The sequence below is a fragment of the Myripristis murdjan genome, chromosome 1 (assembly GCF_902150065.1).
Source record: "Myripristis murdjan chromosome 1, fMyrMur1.1, whole genome shotgun sequence".
NCBI lineage: Eukaryota > Metazoa > Chordata > Actinopteri > Holocentriformes > Holocentridae > Myripristis > Myripristis murdjan.
Genome location: NC_043980.1, coordinates 12,512,664 through 12,531,353, shown reverse-complemented (window position 1 = coordinate 12,531,353; position 18,690 = coordinate 12,512,664). Strand labels below are relative to the sequence as shown.

The window sequence follows — 18,690 nt, the reverse complement described above, 5'->3', positions numbered from 1 at the left end:
GCAGGGAGAGCCCGCAGACAGTCCAGCGTCTCCAGGCAGGACTCAGTGAAGACTACCGCTCCGCACTGCGCTGCTTCAGCACAGAGGGCTGCCAGCCTGAAGGGACTCAAACACTCCTAGAAACACTCAGAGACACGCATAAAGCAACATCACTGCTTTATTTTTGTGTTTTTTTTTGCGTGTGGGGGGCCATGGCTGATGTAAGTTCAAACGAGTCGTCCACCTCGGACGTGGCGAATAGGTTCGCTCGCAAAGGTGCTCTGAGGCAAAAAAACGTCTTCGAAGTCAAGAACCATAAATTCATAGCCAGGTTCTTCAAGCAGCCGACTTTCTGCAGCCACTGCACCGACTTCATCTGGTAAGCCTCCCGTTTGCTTTCCATCTCCACCCCGCAACTGCCTGTTGAATATTGGATAAGTTGAGGCGAGTCTGCTCTCTGCCCGGTGATATAACTTTGGGCTGCAACTTTCTTTTTCCAGACCGTACAAGCCTACAGGCCTACATTCTGTTCACGTCTGCAGCACTTTTCCACATTTATTTATATACATGTATATGTGTATTTTACTGCAGGCGCAATGGCACAGTGGTGCTCAAACTTTTTCAGTGACTCCTAGGTAGATATTACATCATGTATCCTCATTTGCCAAGATTTTTCCCCCCTAGGATCCCTACCTCCCTGTATGAGAAGTTTTATTGTTGTTGATTTACTATTGAATTATGTAACCACCTTGACCCTATTCTTGGGAGACAGTAGTGCTGTGAATGAAACCTACTGTATGACTGCACAATAGTCCTTCTTATACAGTACGCTGCTGTCTCCAGCTGGGATAATACCTTATGAATGACAGGGAAATTAAACCAATACTCCTCTTCGTTTGCTGCAAAGATCTCCAGGGGCCGTAGAGAGCCACTGCAGTAATGCATGAGTAAAGGCTGAATACAGTGACTGGATTTTCCCGTGGTAGGCATCACTGTCGTAAGGGAACAAACTGACAAGCCTTGTGTGGCTGTCTGACTTTGCTCTGATAATCAGATTATTCCTACCTTGCAACTGGAGAGATGCAGCTCAGGACCAGGATCGGCCCCAGTTTGAATGCACAGATAAAACCAGGCTCTTTCTGCTTTCACTTTGCAACTGTTACCGCTGTAAAGCTACGGATTTCTGACTAGGGTGCAGGGCAAAGTCACCACCAGGCAGCTGATAATCAAAGTTAGAGATTAGGTCAGGTTTCCCAATCGCTGGCGCTGCGGGCACACAGGCTGTTGTTAAACCAAAACGCTTCACATGCTCTGAATATACTGAATAAGTATTAGGGACACTTTTTCCAGGAAGTGATCTAATGAGGTGAATCCAGGTAAAAGCCATTATACCTTATTGATTTCCCTTATTAAATCTCTAGCAATCTCAAAGGCTCAGGGGCGCATAAAGAGGAGCGGACGAGTTTGATAGATTTGCTTTATTGATCCCCGGAAGGAGAAACTGGGTTGGTCACCGGTGCTGAGACACAGTGCCCACAATAAAACAGATACAGATAAAATAAAGACAGAGATAATAAATGCAGAGTAAAAACAGCAATAGAGCTAATTCAGATATTCTATGGATAAAGAATAAGAGTGAAGAATAAAACACAGTGAGCTAAAACCACAAGATCGATGTGCTTAAACAATACCAGCAATGAGCTACAACATGAATAACAAAAATAATGAGCTACAAGATGAGGCAAAAGTAAAGATCTGGCAGAATTAGAAAGTTTAAGTAGGAGCCAGTGGCACAAATGATCTCCTGAGGCGTTCTGCCAAGCATCTTGGCATTATCCACCCATCGCTGAAACTACATTGGAGATCAGTAAATTTTCTACACAGTGGATGACAGTGAGTGGCATGAGCAAACGAGCTCTGAGACGACGTGGGTGTCGATTGTGCAAAAGCGGTTGTAACTCAATGTCAATCGCCCCTAATATTTTGTACCGTCGGTGTGTTCCTCAGAAAATGCCTCAGGAAATGTTGTATAACGTGCAGGTGGCATATTTCAAATGGACAGTTTGGGTTGCATGCTGTACGTCAGCTGCAAGCAAGGAGAAAATGTATTTCCATTGTTCAGAATGTGTTTTGAATGCATGCCATTCACACATGATGCATGATTTTGTCTAATTTTTATGTAACCATGAATACTCTGAGTGACGGGTGAAATGGAGTTCTTGCGGTGTGGGGGAAGGAAGGCAGACACATACAGGATATACACCTTACAATAGGCTCTTTATTTCCTTGCAGTTTAGTGCAAGGAACTTTGAGTTTGTCATATTTGTTAAGCAAGTCATCGGAGGTCAGTGTTTCACACTTTGGAACGGCCTTCAGCCCGCTCACTGATTTGCACAAAAACATCAAGAGACAGTGGCATTGACAGGCTCTCCACACAGGTCCTGAAAACCTCCTGAGTGCTGAGTTTGAATACAAGGCTTCGTGTCCTTGAATACTGTTAAACATAACGCTAACTGGCGTTTCAAAAGATGTTGAAAAAGTCTTATCTTTGCCTTAATGAAACTTGCAGAGGCTTTATACGTAGGGGAGTGCAGGGATGCTGCCATGACGGCCCTCTGCTCCTGAAGACGCTGGAAGAAGCCGTGTTTTCTCAGGCCATTTACTGCAACTGGTTTACAGCCTTGATAATTTTACAGCGTGACCTCTGGCCAACAAAGTGCCACTCCTTAGTCATGTGCAAGCAAGCACAACATTCTGTGGAAAATTAAAACAAACAAGAAAAAAAAAAACACACACACACTGCTTGTTGGCTCACCTTACTGATGAAAGACTGGAGCCTCTTCTCTCCAGTTTAGGTGTTTTTTTCACTTGAATGTTGACATGTTTAGTAGATTTATGACTCCAGCAGGTGATAGAATAATGGCTATTACAAGCTTTTTCAGTAGCTCAGTAATTTGTTTATTTATTTAATTAGTTATTTAAATTTGTGTGGTTTTGGTCATGTTCGTTTATGCATTTACTTATAAGTGTCAGTTTATTTTCACTTTATTTAGTGTTTTGGGTTGGAGTGGTATTATTTTAAAGGCAAAATGCTATGAGTTCAGGGGAGGAATTCTGTATTATGTTTGTAACGTGCTGTGTAATGCAGTTTTAATGCAATTTTCAAATTTCCCAAATCTATTTGTATTTTTCATCCAACAGATAAGCAGAAAAGCAAAACTAAAACCATTTCACCATTTTGATTTTGTTGTCATTCATTTTATGCAAGATCATATTGGCTCACTTATGTTGCCACTGTATAGTTTTTTTTTTGTCTTTTTGTTGCCGTTGGAAATTTTATGGCAATATTTCACAATCTCAGTTCATTTAAAGTTCATTAACTTCCTGAAAAGCTCATTTGAGACCCAAGGTATTCATGTTACAGTTGCATAAAGTAATTAAGCAGATGTGTTATTGTTGTGGTGGCAGGAGATGACAAGCAAGGTTACCAACATCCTGCAAACAGCAGATAACAATACTGCCACTGAACACTCGTCTGCACAATGCAATGTCTTAGTCTTGGAATGAATGAATGAATGAATGACTGAATGAATAAATGCATGTGTGTGTTTGTGTGAAAAATGGAGAGAGAGAGACAGAGGAAAAGAGGAAGAGATGTCAAATAATTATTTAATTCCTCCTTCTGCTCTATTTTCACAGGGGATTTGGAAAACAAGGATTCCAGTGCCAAGGTAAAATGAAATTGACGTCCACAGCCTTGGCTCCAGCCCACCTCAGACTGTTGACTCATTCACACATTATGAGACCTGTTTGTGTGTGTGTGTGTGTGTGTGTTGGTGTGCCGTGTGTGATGCACTGAAGACTGTAGAGAACTTCCTGGTCATCTCAGTGCATTAGCTTTTTCACACAGAGGTCTGGATTTGACAAAGTTGCATGTATTTCTGTTTTTGTGTTTTTGCAAAATGTGTCTACTACATGACCCCTGAACTTCAGGTTTGATGGCCTTCTTTCTTTCTTTCTTTCTTTCTTGCTGGCTGGGTGCTCCTTGAAACAACAGCTTAATTTAATTTGTACCTCTAATGGGAGGAAATGACATGTTTGGTTTCCTGTGTGAAGAACTGAATGATTGTTTCTGTTAGCGGCTGAATGACAGATTACCACTAATGGCTTATTTACGCCCTTTACGTGCCGAAATAAATACATTTCAAATGAAATAACCGTCACCAGCCTCAGACTAACATGCATGCGTTTTGTTGGCCTCGATGTTAAGCAGTAAATCCACTAGGGGGCAGCACAGAGACGAATGTGTCTGACAACAACAAAATGCCGATGGTGGTGGAGGTCGCAATAAGGGACCTGCTAAGAAAGAGGCAAAATAGGAGGCAGCTTTGTAGAGGATGGTGATCAGTGAGGTCATTAAACGCGTCGTAGCAGGAGGATGGAGAATTTTTTTCTGTAATATTACCAATGAGAGAAATTTCTTCATCATCTTTTGCTTGTAGACCGGTCTCTCTTGAACTATAGGCTACACTGCGATTTCCGGTGGTGCTGCACTGTTTCTGAAAATGTGCACAAATATGGACGAAGTAAACAATGATTACAGACAGAAGGCTCTGTCCATGTTTTTTTACATTTAATTTAATGTATGAATTCAAATCATATTCAACCATTTCAAGGATTTCATTGTCTCCAGATTGTTAAAGCTGCATGCATCAAAATAACTTCCTCCCCTCCTCTGAAAGCTCTCTCTACTTTTGCCACTTTACAGTCATGACACAAAAAAATGTCAAACATATTCAGGTTAGTGTTACTTTTGGCAACGGACCAAATATAACATTGTTGCTCCCTAACGTGTTATAGTGTAGTCACTGTTTGCCAGGGGAGAGCCAGCAATATAATGACAAATGGCCAACAAGGCTCGGCTTTGTTGATTTTATTTCATATGACACGATATCAGTTGCCTGTATCATGGTTACACACACTTTTGTTTTACTGCGAGTTTATCTAGAGCCTGTGGTTTTTGTTGTCCTCTCTGACTATAATTATGCATTTATGCTGTTGATATCTTTGACAGTAAAAACAATTCCTGTCAGCTTCCTGCATGGTGCTGAGATTGTTTAAAACTGTAATTATCATGGCTAGTTAAAGAATCAGTGTTTGGGGCTACACCAACACAGAATAACAAAGGGAGGCTTTTATTTTGTGGAAGCAGGTGGCGAACTGTTTGGTAAAGAAGGAAGTTATGGAAGTGAGTGAGAGTATTACTACAGTATGTGAGCTGGAGAAGAGAAAGGAGCAACGTCAAGAATCAGAGACAGCAAGAGACACCCAAATGTGTAGTGTTCTCATGGGTCATCGAGTTTCTGGAAGGTCATGGACTTTTAGAAAGTCTGTTCCAGACAGGGAAAGTCAGGGGATTTAATCAGTTCTTAGGACAAGTCACAGAATATCATTGACTTTTGTGAGTCTCAAGTTAAAACACTTGATGTAATATTTATTTTCCATTGTACTAACAATACATTCACTTCTTCTGCTGGGTAATAAACTTTAAAGGAGTAATCCAATGTTTTGGGAAAAATGCCCTTTTTCTGACTCACCCAGACTGAGTCAAGATGTTTGATACCATTATCACCTCTGTAAGTCCGGTGGTTCAGTTCCTATAGGAACCAGTTTGTGTTAGCTTAGCATAAAGACTTGAAGTCTATAGGAGTCATTAGCCTAAGTCAGTCAAAGGGAAAAAATAAACTTATAGCATTTATATTGTGTTCTGTATTTGGAATACACGTTTGTCTGTGAAAGTTATACAAGGGGTATTTTGCTGAAAATGTTGGAGAATTCCTATAAGAAGAACCTTGAATCTAACATTCATTTAAAATATCAAGCAAGGAAAAAACTATAGAGATGTGGAAATTCAACATTTTAGTCCCATAAACCATGGAAAAGCCAGGGAATTTTACATTTGTCATGGATTAGGACCCGTGAAAGTGGACAGACAGATCACATTAGTTCAAAGCCCGGTCACCAACATCGCCAAAGGTGAATGTCCCATCAACCTGCCAGTTTGAGCCTAAGCATGCATCAAGTCTTTGTCATAATTCCTGATCTAATGTGGAAACTGCTGGGCTTGCCAAGGTCTGACTCAGAGCTGCAGAGCGCTCAGGTAACTGTGCAGAGCACGTCAAACTGATGTGCTGCTCGGATGTTGGTATTTTGGATCTTTTTAAAGTTTGTTAATGGTCCGAAACTACTGTCGTCTTTGCTGACATCCACCCATAGTAACATGAATAAAAATTTTCATCTATCCCTTACTGTTAGTTATTTGGTTTTATCATTTAATTTGGTAGTGTTGAGATTGAGAACCATTTCAAGAGAGGCCTGAGAACAAAATGCAAGTACAATTCATGCTCATGTGCTAGCAGCCAAAAAGTCAGCAACACGTAACAAATGTGAGATAAAGTCAGCTTTAAAGTCAGTGAGGTCGATGAGAAACACTAAGTTAACAGCTGATTGCAGTCTGTTGATTTAACAAGGTGCACAGTACCACAAACAAGTCACTTGCCCTGTGCTGCTTAATCCTTGTATTAAAATCATGTTGCTTTCACCTAACATCTTCCTCTCTGGTATTACTGTTAAAGAACGTCATGACTGTGGTGCATTTGAACTCTCGGCACAACAAATGAAAGATGATGACTCTGAGGTGCAGTGGAACAAAGATCAGCTGAACTCCTTGATAGAAACCACACAGAGTTGGTCACCTCCAACGGGAGCAACAATGTCAAACCCTTGACTGAGAGGGCTTTTGGTTTATATATTCTCCCTCTGAAGAGAGAGAGAGATGGTAATCTTAAAAAAATCATCGCACACGTCCTGGTAAAACAAATTTTATATTCTATCATGTTTAAAATGCCAGAGAAGGATGGTGCAACCGTCTGGGAAATGTTGACATGCGTAAATTTACATATAAGCCCATGCGTGTGAGCCCATGTCTACATGTATTTCCATTTTTTTCCCAGTGGGCCCGACTGCCAGCAACCCAACACCCACTCCTGTATGTGATCTAGCATGGAGGTGAGACATAGTCTGCTCTCAGGCTTCTAGTATTTGCTTGTACTTGGGTGAGATGTGGAAGCCAGGCTCTGTTGTGAGTCAGTCCGAGGTGTTGGGGTGTTGACAGCCTAAGATGTTTTTGCATAACGTGACATTATCGTCAGCGTATGCCCCCCACCTCCCCCCTCGTCCCGTCCGCTCTCCTCCCCTGGGTCGCCTCCAACCCACCTCTGCTTCCTGTGGTACTGTGCTCCTTGGGAAGCTGTCATTTTCATCATGTCTCATTATTGTTACTGTCGGAGCTTGTTACACCGGCGACAATAAATCGAGAGATTAGAGGGATGTTAGAGGGAGCCGTTAGGAAGACACCGCAGCACAGGAGACGTCACGACAAGCACAAACCTTCTCCAGGGCAGTGGTGCTGTCATTCAGTTACTTTTCCTGCTCACAAAGTAATGCAAGAGATTACATTTTAATTTTCAGTTATCACACTACAGTTACTTGCGTTACATAAGTACAGCATTTCAGAGTTATTATGGCAAATTTAAAACTTCAAAAATCCCAGTCGTCAGTGAAAGGCTACAGAGCTTAGGAACGTGTCACCACTAATGTCCCCGCACAGTGGGAATTTGGCTCTTATTTGACATTTATAGATTATAGAAGCAGTTGCATTGCATTGTAATTGCAGCAGAACAGTTGGCCAGTTGGGGGATTTGCCTGTTGTGCACCAATTTGGTTGTAATCTGCATTTAAGTTGACATTTTTAAACTGTTCACTAGTGCATGCATTAGGTATGGGACGATATGCAAATTTCATGTCGCGATTATCCTGGCCAAAATGATATGCCTCAGAACTCTTAAAATGGCACTAAAACATACTGGAGTCACTTCACCTTACACTTAGGCAGCTGACGTCCACAAAGCCGCACGCTTTTTGCCTATAAAGTGACACTGATTCCCAAGCACCACTGATCAAATCACTCATGCCCGTGCTTAAGTTACACTGCGCTGATACCAGCTTCTACACCTGCATGCAGTAGCTGCTGGATTGAAGAGAATGGGGAGGAATTTTGTGTACAGAACATTTTCTTTATCATCCCAATGGAGATGTCATGTGTTTGAAGCCAAATACTCAGATATTAGACAGCAGATGTTTGGCTTCACCTTCCAAAAACTGCCCATTCCTGCTTCTTCCATCATAAATCCAAGCCTTGGGGCTGTAAATAAATTATGGCTGACTTAACAGGATGAAGCTGATTCATTTTAGCCCTGCTATTCAAACTGAAAAAGGTCCCCGCTTTAAAATATCCGATTAGACATCAATTATTAAACTGAGTTCCAGTGAAATGAGGGTCAAGTCAACAAGCAGATAGAAGGTGGTTTTCAGTCACTAAGTGGAAATGACAAAGTGATAAACCGGAGAGTGGCATTTCTCTAACAAGAGTGACATTTAATTTCCAGACCTGCAAATGGCCCTTTTCTAAGAATAGAGTGGGCTATTCACAGAATTTGATCTAATCATAGGGCCAGCTTTAATATTGTGCACTTCAAATTAAAAAGGGTTCAACCTTTTTTTTCTTTTTTTTTTTCTTAAATCAAAACTGAACAATCATCATATCAGTGAATGTTACTGTCGGCGTGGTGCTTTTTAAGGTGTTTTGTGTTTCTAAGAACCTTTTGGGGGTTAAATATTTTAAAACGTTGGAATGCACATAATAGTTTTACCAGCTTGCATGACAAATCTCTGATGTTCAGTATCTCAGAACTGCATCCAGAAAGAACCTCATAATTTTAAGATCTCAGCATGGTAAGTATTGGTGATGTATTGGTGATATACTGCATGATAGGGGTTTAGGTAAACTTTTCCACTTATACATGTGTTTTTTTAAAAAATATTATTTATAATAGCACCAGTTACCGTTGGCTTTTTTTGTACTTTGCATATATCAGACAGGTGGAAGGAGACAGTACAGACAACATGCATCAAATTTCCTGGGCCAGGCTTGAGCACAGGATGTCGTGGTTACTGGGTGCATGCCTGAGACCACTGAGTCAACAGGACACTTGTTGTTGGAAATTTGCACATTGCTTAGGTAGAGTGTGCCTAAATACTACCAGGCAATGGATGCTGATTTGCCAAAACAGATTTTCATTCAGTGTAATGGAAGTGATTCCAGACCTGAATCTAGTGAGCGATTTAGAGGTTTCTGTTGGATGCAGGTGGTCTTGGACAACGGAGTCAAAGCATCAGAATTTATTGTTTTACCTGTGAACTTATGCGACCTTGGCAGATAAATCAAACCGCTCTAAACATGACACTCCATGTAATGAGATTTTAGCCTAGTTAAGGCTGGCGAGACAAAACAGCCCCGTCATTAACCACCTTTTAGATGGTATCTGCATTGTGAACCGTCTGCCTGTAGTCTCTTGGCCGGTCTTACTGTGGAGTCCTATTTCAAGGCTTTGACCCGACGCACTCATGCAGGTATCTCAAATCACAATGTAGCTGGCATTGCAAGTACAGCCGGGCAATTTGTAGCCGTGTCACTCAGCACCTTTATTTTCTTTGCTCTCGTTATTGCAAAGGGCACACGTTAGGTTTGGGAACCTAGCAGAAGGTTTTGTTTTTATTACTGTTTTTCTGAACTGTGTTTTACATTATGTATCAGGGTTAAGTTGACAGTACAGTCTTGCTCCATTTTAAGTCTAAAGATAATCATTGGACGCTGCCACGTTCAAGTTCGAGTCTTCTGTTGGCGACTGGGCAGCCACATTTGAGTATGTTGAGGGTTTCAGCGCCTTCCTCAAGGGTGTTTTTTACATACATGCTGAGAGGAATGTATTACTCTTTCTTTTCCCGCTCCACATGTTCCCAGCTGGTCCAGGGGTTCAAATCAGTGAACAGTCTGCTGCAAACTCAATTCTGTAACCCATGGCCTGCCACCAGAGTCAGATGGTATCAAGAAACCATTACCACCGTTGGCTGAAACATGAAACCATTAGTCTACAGCCCCAGAGTACGGACGAGTGGATCATAGTTCAGATTTTGATAACAAGCATTTCAGTCTGTAAACTGCGACTAATGTGCGCCGTTGTCCCTTCTGACAGATTTGAAAAAATAAATAATCATGTAGACCCCCACGACTTTTTCGTATACAGTAGGACTGCAAGTATCTAACCCCCGATCGCACAGAATGACCAGTCAAGCGCACGCATTTCCCTTTTTTTTCCGCCTTTTGTCTTTACAATAGAAACTGCACACTACTTTCCACTTGCCTACAGATCTAATTCTGTCATTACAGTATTATTCTCCAGGAAATCACTCCATTATTCATTGGTTGTTTGTTCCTGCGTGCACCGCTGCTGCGAGTTATTTCATATCTGCTTGCAAACAACTGCTGTTTTACTGGCAGGCCTATATATTTGTCATGTTGATGTAATGTTCTCCTGGTGAGTGTTTGCAGAAAACAGTAATTTTACTGCTAGGTGTACATTTGGTTTTGTATTTGGTATTTGTTATGTGGTTGAAAAGCTATTTGTACCACAAGTGTCTGGAAACACCTTAATAATATATTACTTTTGGTACATTTTATGCATGTTTCAATTATCAACAATTTCGGCTGTCTGAAATACCTTTATTCCTGCGGGGTTCAGGTAGTCGAGGTCCGACTGTATGTTTATATGCTTGATTACTTGTTTGTAAGTGCAATCAAAGTGAATGCCGAATAAATAATGCTTTGAGCAGCTGCTTTGAAAATAATTATCTAACTGAAAGTACAGAGGGCTTTGCCTTTTGAGGTAAATTTCTCTCGAAGGACGATGCTCTATCTGTGTCATGTCTGGAATGATGACTAGATAGGGAATAAGTAAAGAAAAGAAGAAAACTGTTGGAGTCAAAACTGAAGCAAAAATACATTCGCAAAAAAGCCCCAGGAAAAATCTGGAATTGTCTTCATTATCCCTCGCTGGCATGAGGTATTAAGTTGTACTCGATTGTCTTCCGGTGCTACCCGATGCTTCTCTCTCCCTGGCTCATGAAACATGAATGGCATACACAGTAATCATTGTCGAAGTCCCACTTTGTGCTGCTTACAGTGGTGATCTTTTTCTGTTGTGGTGCTCGAGTCTGAGAGGAACTGTTGGTCTCTGCTATTTCTCTCTCTGCTTCACAGAATAGCATTTACTATATAGATTCAGTGTCCAACAAAATAATGGCACACAGCTGATGGAACTGACCTCAGTCAACAGTCTCTTGAGAGGGGATAGTGTCAGGTGGAGTGGACGTTTATTGGCGGACGGCAGACAAATAGATTTCACCTGAGGCTTACTAATGTTCCTTTACACACAAAAGAGGAGATTAATGAGTTTTGCTGTCGTGGGGGAAGCCTACCACCAAACAGAGTAGAAAACTTATTGTCCAACCATGAATTTGCACCATGCCTGCAAATACAATCTTTCACGAGCTACAGATGTCATGAGCATGTGAGCACAGGGCATCGTTCCAGTGTGACTGGAGTTTTTGCTCATTTCCTGCATTTTCCTCCTGCTATATGTCAGTGTAATGATGTATAACCGGAATGCACTGGAATAGCGCATGTGCCATTTTTTCTGATATTCTAGTTATTTTTAAAAATACATTTTGATATTATGAGGTACCTCCAGAGGCGAAGAAGGCAGACACTGGACAAATACATTGGACGTGGTGTCTTGCCTTGTTGTGTTTACAGGCAGAAAGCTGAAGTAAAGAGCCTTCTCCTGTCTTGTCTCAGCTCTCACGGTGCTCTTGACAACATGCAGAAGTATGATACCACCATCTTTGAGTGAACAAAACTTCTTTCAAAATGTATACCACCTGATATTACTGTCCTGATGCAGCTTTTCAAAATGTGATCCTCTAACAATTACCTTTTTTGACTGAATCAGACATTTTTGGACAGGTAATGGTTAAACCGATGTAAAGGTATTGTTAATTGTGCTGTATGCATGCAAAAAGAGTCACAATTACTAGATTGAAAACCAAAAGAAAAAGAGAAGAAAAAAAGGAAACCATGGAAAGTTCCTTCAGATCACCTTGTTAAAGACAAATCAGCTGCAGCTCTGACTTTTGGATGGTTACTGGTCTTGGTTGTCAAACAATTTGTGACCAAACTTTGCCAGTGTCACACATTTAGTGAAAACGCTGGTGTGTTTCCCACTAAAAACCACTGTTACGGCTTTAGAGCTTGTTGCATCACATTTTAGCTGTAAGTTGTTTGGATAATGCAAAGAACATCCTTGGGCAAATCCGGCACCGTGTCATCCCAGTCAGGCCTGTGTTGACAGTCCTGTGGAAAGGTAAACACTGTGTGTCTGTGGTCTCCATCCATATTGACTGACACATGCATCCTCTTCTTACTTTTGGTTGTTGATTTTCTTTTTTTTTCGGCACTGCTGGAGCATTAGATCTTTAGTTTGCTTTGCGTACTTGGCACTCACAAGATCTGATTCAGCCAAATGATGCTTTCAGACCTAAAGACACTGCAGTCTATCATAATTCTGCAACTTTTTTCATCCAGTTTGTAATGCGCAAGGGTCAGTGTTCATACTGAGATCACCCATGCAGTCATGATTGCGCCCAGAAAGACAAGACAGACTGTCTACTGACACTTCCCCCGCCTGGATTCATTATATACTGCAGAGTTCAAGTGCCGGCTAATGACTGCTGATTGTCTAATGTAGCTATGAAAATATAGACATCAAGACCTAATGAGCAGTCTGTTCTGAGGGTGTTATGGCTCCATTTCTTTTGTGCAGCAGCTTTACATTCTGTAAGTGCAGTGATACATGATTCATCCTTTATTTCCCTGGGGCGTTACACGGCCTCTGATAATAAACTCCCATCTTTTTGGGAGAGATGTGTGTGGGTTTATTACAAAGAAAACCTCAAGTGGCCTGTAATGAACGACGCCGATTTGTGTCTCGGTGAGTAATTCTCTAAGAGTGAATTTGCTTGAAAGTAGAGCATCCATGCAGGTTATAGTGAAAGGAATAATTCGCTGCTGGAATGATGGTCTTTTCATAAAACTGGGCTTTCTATGCAGTAGAAAGGTGCAAATATTTTTTTGAAATTGGTGCTTCATGACCAGAGAAAACAGAGAGAAAGAGCTTTGGTATTCCCTTTGGCTTAAAAGGTAGAAAACCTACAACAGCAAGAATGCACTGTGTAGATAGCACCGCCGGGTACAAACTGGGGCAGTGTATGTGCCAAGCTAGTGTTTAACAGGCTTCATAAAAACCGTGTATTGTATGTTTTCACACCATAACATCGCTGTGTTTGCACTTACTCCATGCTCAGATGTCTGTTATGCCTGGCTGACAAATAATGTGGAAGTAAAATCTGCAATTTGCAAATGAATCAGGCAAATGAACAGGGAGCTCTGGTGCAAGCGGGAAGATAAATATTCTTCATTTGCAACACTGACATTGAGAATAAGCACAGTATTCCTTTAAGGAGCTAACATTTTCAATTGTCTTTTAATTAGAGACTATAAATTAAGCATTATATATATATATAAACTTTATTCCAGACTCAGGTCCATATAAAAGAATACATACGAACACACAGACAGAACAAAAAAAAAAAATTAAAACACATAGAGACATCTATTCCAGTGCTTCCAAAAGTATGACATATATTTTGTGTCACTTTGGGCAGGCACTGCTAGGGCCATAATGACTCCATTCTTTGACTATATATAAGTATCTCTAAAATGCATGTTTGGTGGTGCACAGTTATTAAATATGTTGAAGAGCCACTGCTTTTTTTCAGCAGTTATGTAGGGCAATGTCCCTTAACTCTCATACCTGGTTGAATGCAATTACTCTCATTAATTTAGGCCAATTATGGCAGGCAGTGGGAAAAAAACAAGTTTATGAGTTTATTCAGAGATGGTACTTTTGGGGGTTCAGCCATCAGGGCTATTTTATAGCTAACATCATTTGATTCTGGTCTGAATATTAGTAGTCAACAGCTTCATTTACCAAAAAACAACTCAAAATAAAACAGTCTGTGCATACAAGTGCTACGCTCATGACGAAATCCAAGTCAAAGGTTAGCTTGATGGAAAATTGTATATCTCTTTATCCATTAATTTATGTGTATTTTTAAAATCATTTACTCATGCAAATATGGGGAAAGCATGCACAGCTCACACAGGAAGGGCTGTGTCTTAGAGTCAAACCCAGGTCCTTCTTTGTGTGAGATCAAAGCTCGAAGCTAAATTAATTTCGGTCGCTATTTAAGCCATGAAAGCTATAGATGTAATGCAAAACAAGCATTCGTGACAGACACAGGCAAGCTGTGTTCCTGTGGTATAGAGATTCACAGAAACCCTCTGGAATGTCAGACATACTCCCTCAGGGCTCGCCTTGATTGGTCAGAATCACACCATCAGCTTTGCCTTGGTGAGGGCTTTGAACCACAGACCGCCCCGTTGCCTTTGTCACGATCTCTCTCTGCCACTCTAACATTATCTCGTCTCATCGTCTTTCTTTTTTTTGCCTCGTCTCTATCCTTTTTGTGTATCTTAAGGCTCTATTGTTTGTCCTTGTCTTAAGACAGCGGTATAATTACAATGAGGTAAACTTGGATAATGAAGGATAATGAGCAAAAAGACTTAACATGGAGACATTCAGCAGAAAAAGAAAATGGAGAGGCTTTTGCATAAGACAACACAACCAGATGTGCAATATATTGGAGCATTAACAGTTGATTGTACGTTGTTGGCTGGTGTATGAAGAACTGTGAGAGCCAGAGCCAGCGCAGAGATTCATTTTCACTGCACATGTGTGCATTTTTTCGTGCTAACAGCTGAATTTCATTCTCGACAGCGAGTACACTGCCAGCTTTACTCTTTCCTTTTCTCTCTTTCTCTCTTGACTTCTCTCTACTTCTCTGACTGTCTGCCCATTTCTCTCCCTGCTTTTCATTTTTTTTTTTTTTTATTCCTGTTGCTCAGAGCTGGAGAGCTGCCTGTTGCAATGCCTCTGCTCCAAGTCGAACCCCAAGGGGTTTTGCTCCTATATCCATATTCCCTTTTTTCTTCTGCGCAGACACACACATCTAGCCTCATCATTGCAATGTATCAGTGAAGGATTTGGTTGGATGTTGTGGTCTCTGCGTTGAGATTTCCCAGCTGTTAGATGCTTGACACTGTTGTGGCCCAGGGTTAGATGGACATTGTGATTCATGGTAGGCCTTGTCTGCACAAATGGAGAAGAGCAAAATTTGGGGTATCATGGTGCGTGTCTGTGTGTGTATGTGGGTGTGTGTTCATGAGAGGGCGAGTGGGAAGGGGGCAGAGTTCAACTGAGGCTATATATAGAGTTGTTCATCGGTCCCCTGAAGAGATAGACTGCTACGCGTAGCACTCATGTTCTGTTTATAGGAGTACACTTGCTCCGTCTCTTTAGTCGGCCACTGTGTGATTACATAAGGACCTTGGTTTAGGACCTACACACATCTTAGTCTGGGCCGCAGATGTTAGCAACTTGTTGGGTTGACTTGGGACCTTGGTTCAAGCCATGCACATTCTGTCTTTTATTTTCTCTGAATGTTTTCATATTTGAATCTTTTTGGCTGTTCCCTGCATTGGTCCAAGAGTAGGTCCAAGGTTCAGTGTTAAGGTGCTGTAACCTTTTTTTACTCTGCTTGTTTTTTTTTTTGGCATTAAAAGCTCAGAGACATCTGGATCTCGGAGACATCAAGTTGCAGAGTCACCAAACTTGGTGGCCCAGTTTCCAAATCTCACAGAGAAAGCTCATCATGTATGCCAATTGATCCGGTGGTGGCATTACAACAAGCAATTTAACATTTTAGCTAAGAACTACTGAAGTGTTTGATGCTGAATCCAGTTTTTCCCCAGTAGATTCCTTGGCTCAGGATACATTAGTTTTTTCTTCCATTTGGTCCTATCTATTGCAGGTGAAGAAAAAGAGATAGGCCCATTCATTTCTGGCACTGGGTAGAGAAAGACTTGTACCCTGAGGAAATCATAATCCTTGCTTGTGTGACTGACGCCTTTAACACATAGACCACGATCAGGCCTGTGACCTGTGCGATGCCCCCTGCTGCCTGTTAAGGGAGCCTGTCAGATTAGAGGTATGATGTGAATATGGCCTCCCTGAGAGTGCCCATAATAACTAATGCTGCACCAGCAAATCCCCAGCAGTAAAACCGCTTACTCCTAAAGCCTCCCTGGGTGTAAAAGGCTCACCACCCTGGATCCACATCCACCCTACAAAGTAGTTAAAACACCTCCAGGCCATTACCTTCCATTACCTTAAGCGCACACCCACACCTCTTTGAAGCCACTCCCCTATGTGTCTGATCCACAAGGACAAAAACCAGTGAACACTGAAATCGCCATTAAGTAAGATTATGGACGTTCCACATCTGGGGGCTGTGTTTGGAGACTCGGTGTTCTAGGCTACAAAGTACAGTGCATTAATAAAATGTAGCATGCAAAAAACATTTGGACAAAGCCGAGAAACCATTTTCTCAAAAAATTCAGCCGCTCCTTTGAACCCATACAGTGAAACTTGTATCTAAAGCCTCTATTATGGATTCATATTCAAACCTTGAGTGAAATACCATAAGCTGGTCAGGACATGCCTTACCATGTTGATAATACCTCAAAGATTAAGTTGATTTTGTCTTTTAAGGTTTAAATATGTCACTTTTTACCATTAATATAATACTAAACAAATAGGATGTATCATATCTTAACAACCTGTCCCCCTGTGTGGTGAGGCTTAAATTCCCTTATGTGTCTGAAGTTGCCTTTCTAATCATATTCACTGACTTGTAGTTGGGTAGTGACTAGTGAAGAAAGTCATTTCGTGCAGCAGACAAGACCTGTTCAAAAACACAGTAAACATCAGCATAGCTTTTTATTATTATTATTATTATTTTTATTGCAGATTGGCCACATTCAGTGTCTGCGTCATCAACACCTACAGTATGGGAGCTTTATGGATACTTACCTCAGCTTCAGGCTAGATACCATTTCCAGGTAGACAGCTCATCAAGATGGGTGACAAGTGATGAGGCAGGTGCTTGACCCACTGAGGAGGAGGAGGAGGAGGAGGAGGAGGAGGAGGAGGAGGAGGAAGGCAAGACTAACAATACATTTACTCCCTTGAGGCGAAAAGTTGCATCCTCAAGTGCACAGAGATTTATACATTATACTTACTTATGTCGCATCAGCTTGTTGTCTGCTCCTGAGCTGCTCTTCGAAATTGTCTAAAAGTGTTACATCAACCGTGTCGTTAATTAACATTAATTAACTCGCACACTTTAACTGTGGACCTTGACTGTTATGCTGTGTTTTTCTGATTAAAATGTGGCACTGCAGCAGATTGTCTAGACTTTTGTGGCTGGTTAACTGAGAGCTGAAGATGTCACAAAACCATTTCCTTTTTTTTTTTTTTTCCCCGCTTTGCTGCAGGAAACATTACCTTGTCCTTTTCGAACTGATTTTAATATTTTACTTGTTACTTGCTGGTGTTTCCTGTTTACTTCTTAGATCTTAAAAACCCCTAGGAGACAGATCAGTGAAGTGAGAATACTGGCCCTAAAATAAAAGGTGCCCAGAAATCTGCTGTCCTTTGAATCATTTATTTAAAATAAATAAATAAAATAAAATTAAATTAAATTAAATTAAACATAACTCACAATTTTAAAATTTTTACCCAGCGGCTGTTTTTTTATTATTATTATTTTTTATAAATAATTATTTTTTACCTGGTTTATTGTCACCATATTTGCCTGTTATTGATGTAACCCACATTTGGTATTATTCCTGTTTGTTTATGATTGTTTTTGAAAGCTCTTTATGACTATATTAGGCTTATATGAAAAAAACCAAAACAAAACAACATTATAGCTTAAGACCACATTAGACTTTGAACAGCTGGAACACTGTTGTAAAATCTCAGACCTCTAAAGTGCATAGCATTAATATGTCACATTGGATGCATTAAACTATAGTATGTGGATAATGCATGGACATGTCAGTGCCTTGCAACAACATACAAACTGTTTTACAAAGTCAAGCTCCAGCTCTGTCAGTGGGATTTTGGTCCTTGGCAGAATGTTAGTGAGTGAGTGAGTGAGTGGGTGGGTGAGATGGCCTGTTGGTCAATAATTTTTAAATGTAAGTAATCACTTTTCCTCACATCCTCCCTAAAATTGATATAACCAGTGGATACGCTTGATATTTTTGTGCAAACAGGATCTCACCTCCCTTTCATCCTCCCAAAAACTGACTTGTGATTATATATGAGCTGGCGTACGTCCAGAAATGAAAATGGTCAAACAAGCATATAAATCTAGTGTAGGTCTATAACTTATTTGGCAGCAACAGGCCCTCAGTGGTCATTTTTATGAGACATGTCAGCATAACTCTTGTATAGAGGCTCTGACAGGGCTCTTTGGTCTGCAAAATTATATTTAGGTCATATATTTAATATTCTAAATCACTGAACCAAGCCTGATTTATTATGTCAGATACCTAAACAACCTTAAAAAGTCACATGTCTCGTCCTTTCTGATAGAAACTGAGACTGCCTCGTGTGTTTTTCATGCATCAAAAAGTCTTCCTCCCTGCTCTGTGCAGGGCTGGGC

General features: G+C 40.9%; 1 protein-coding gene across 1 annotated transcript in view; it reads left to right on the top strand.

Annotated features, from left to right (window-relative positions):
- Nucleotides 1–18,690, top strand: part of prkcaa (protein kinase C, alpha, a) — a 213,788-nt gene continuing 195,098 nt past the window's right edge. Inside the window, exons 1-2 of the mRNA XM_030061000.1 lie at nt 1–358; nt 3,679–3,710. Of these exons, the coding sequence (XP_029916860.1) occupies nt 192–358; nt 3,679–3,710 (199 nt within the window). The 5' untranslated portion in view covers nt 1–191. The remainder of the gene's footprint in view (nt 359–3,678; nt 3,711–18,690) is intronic.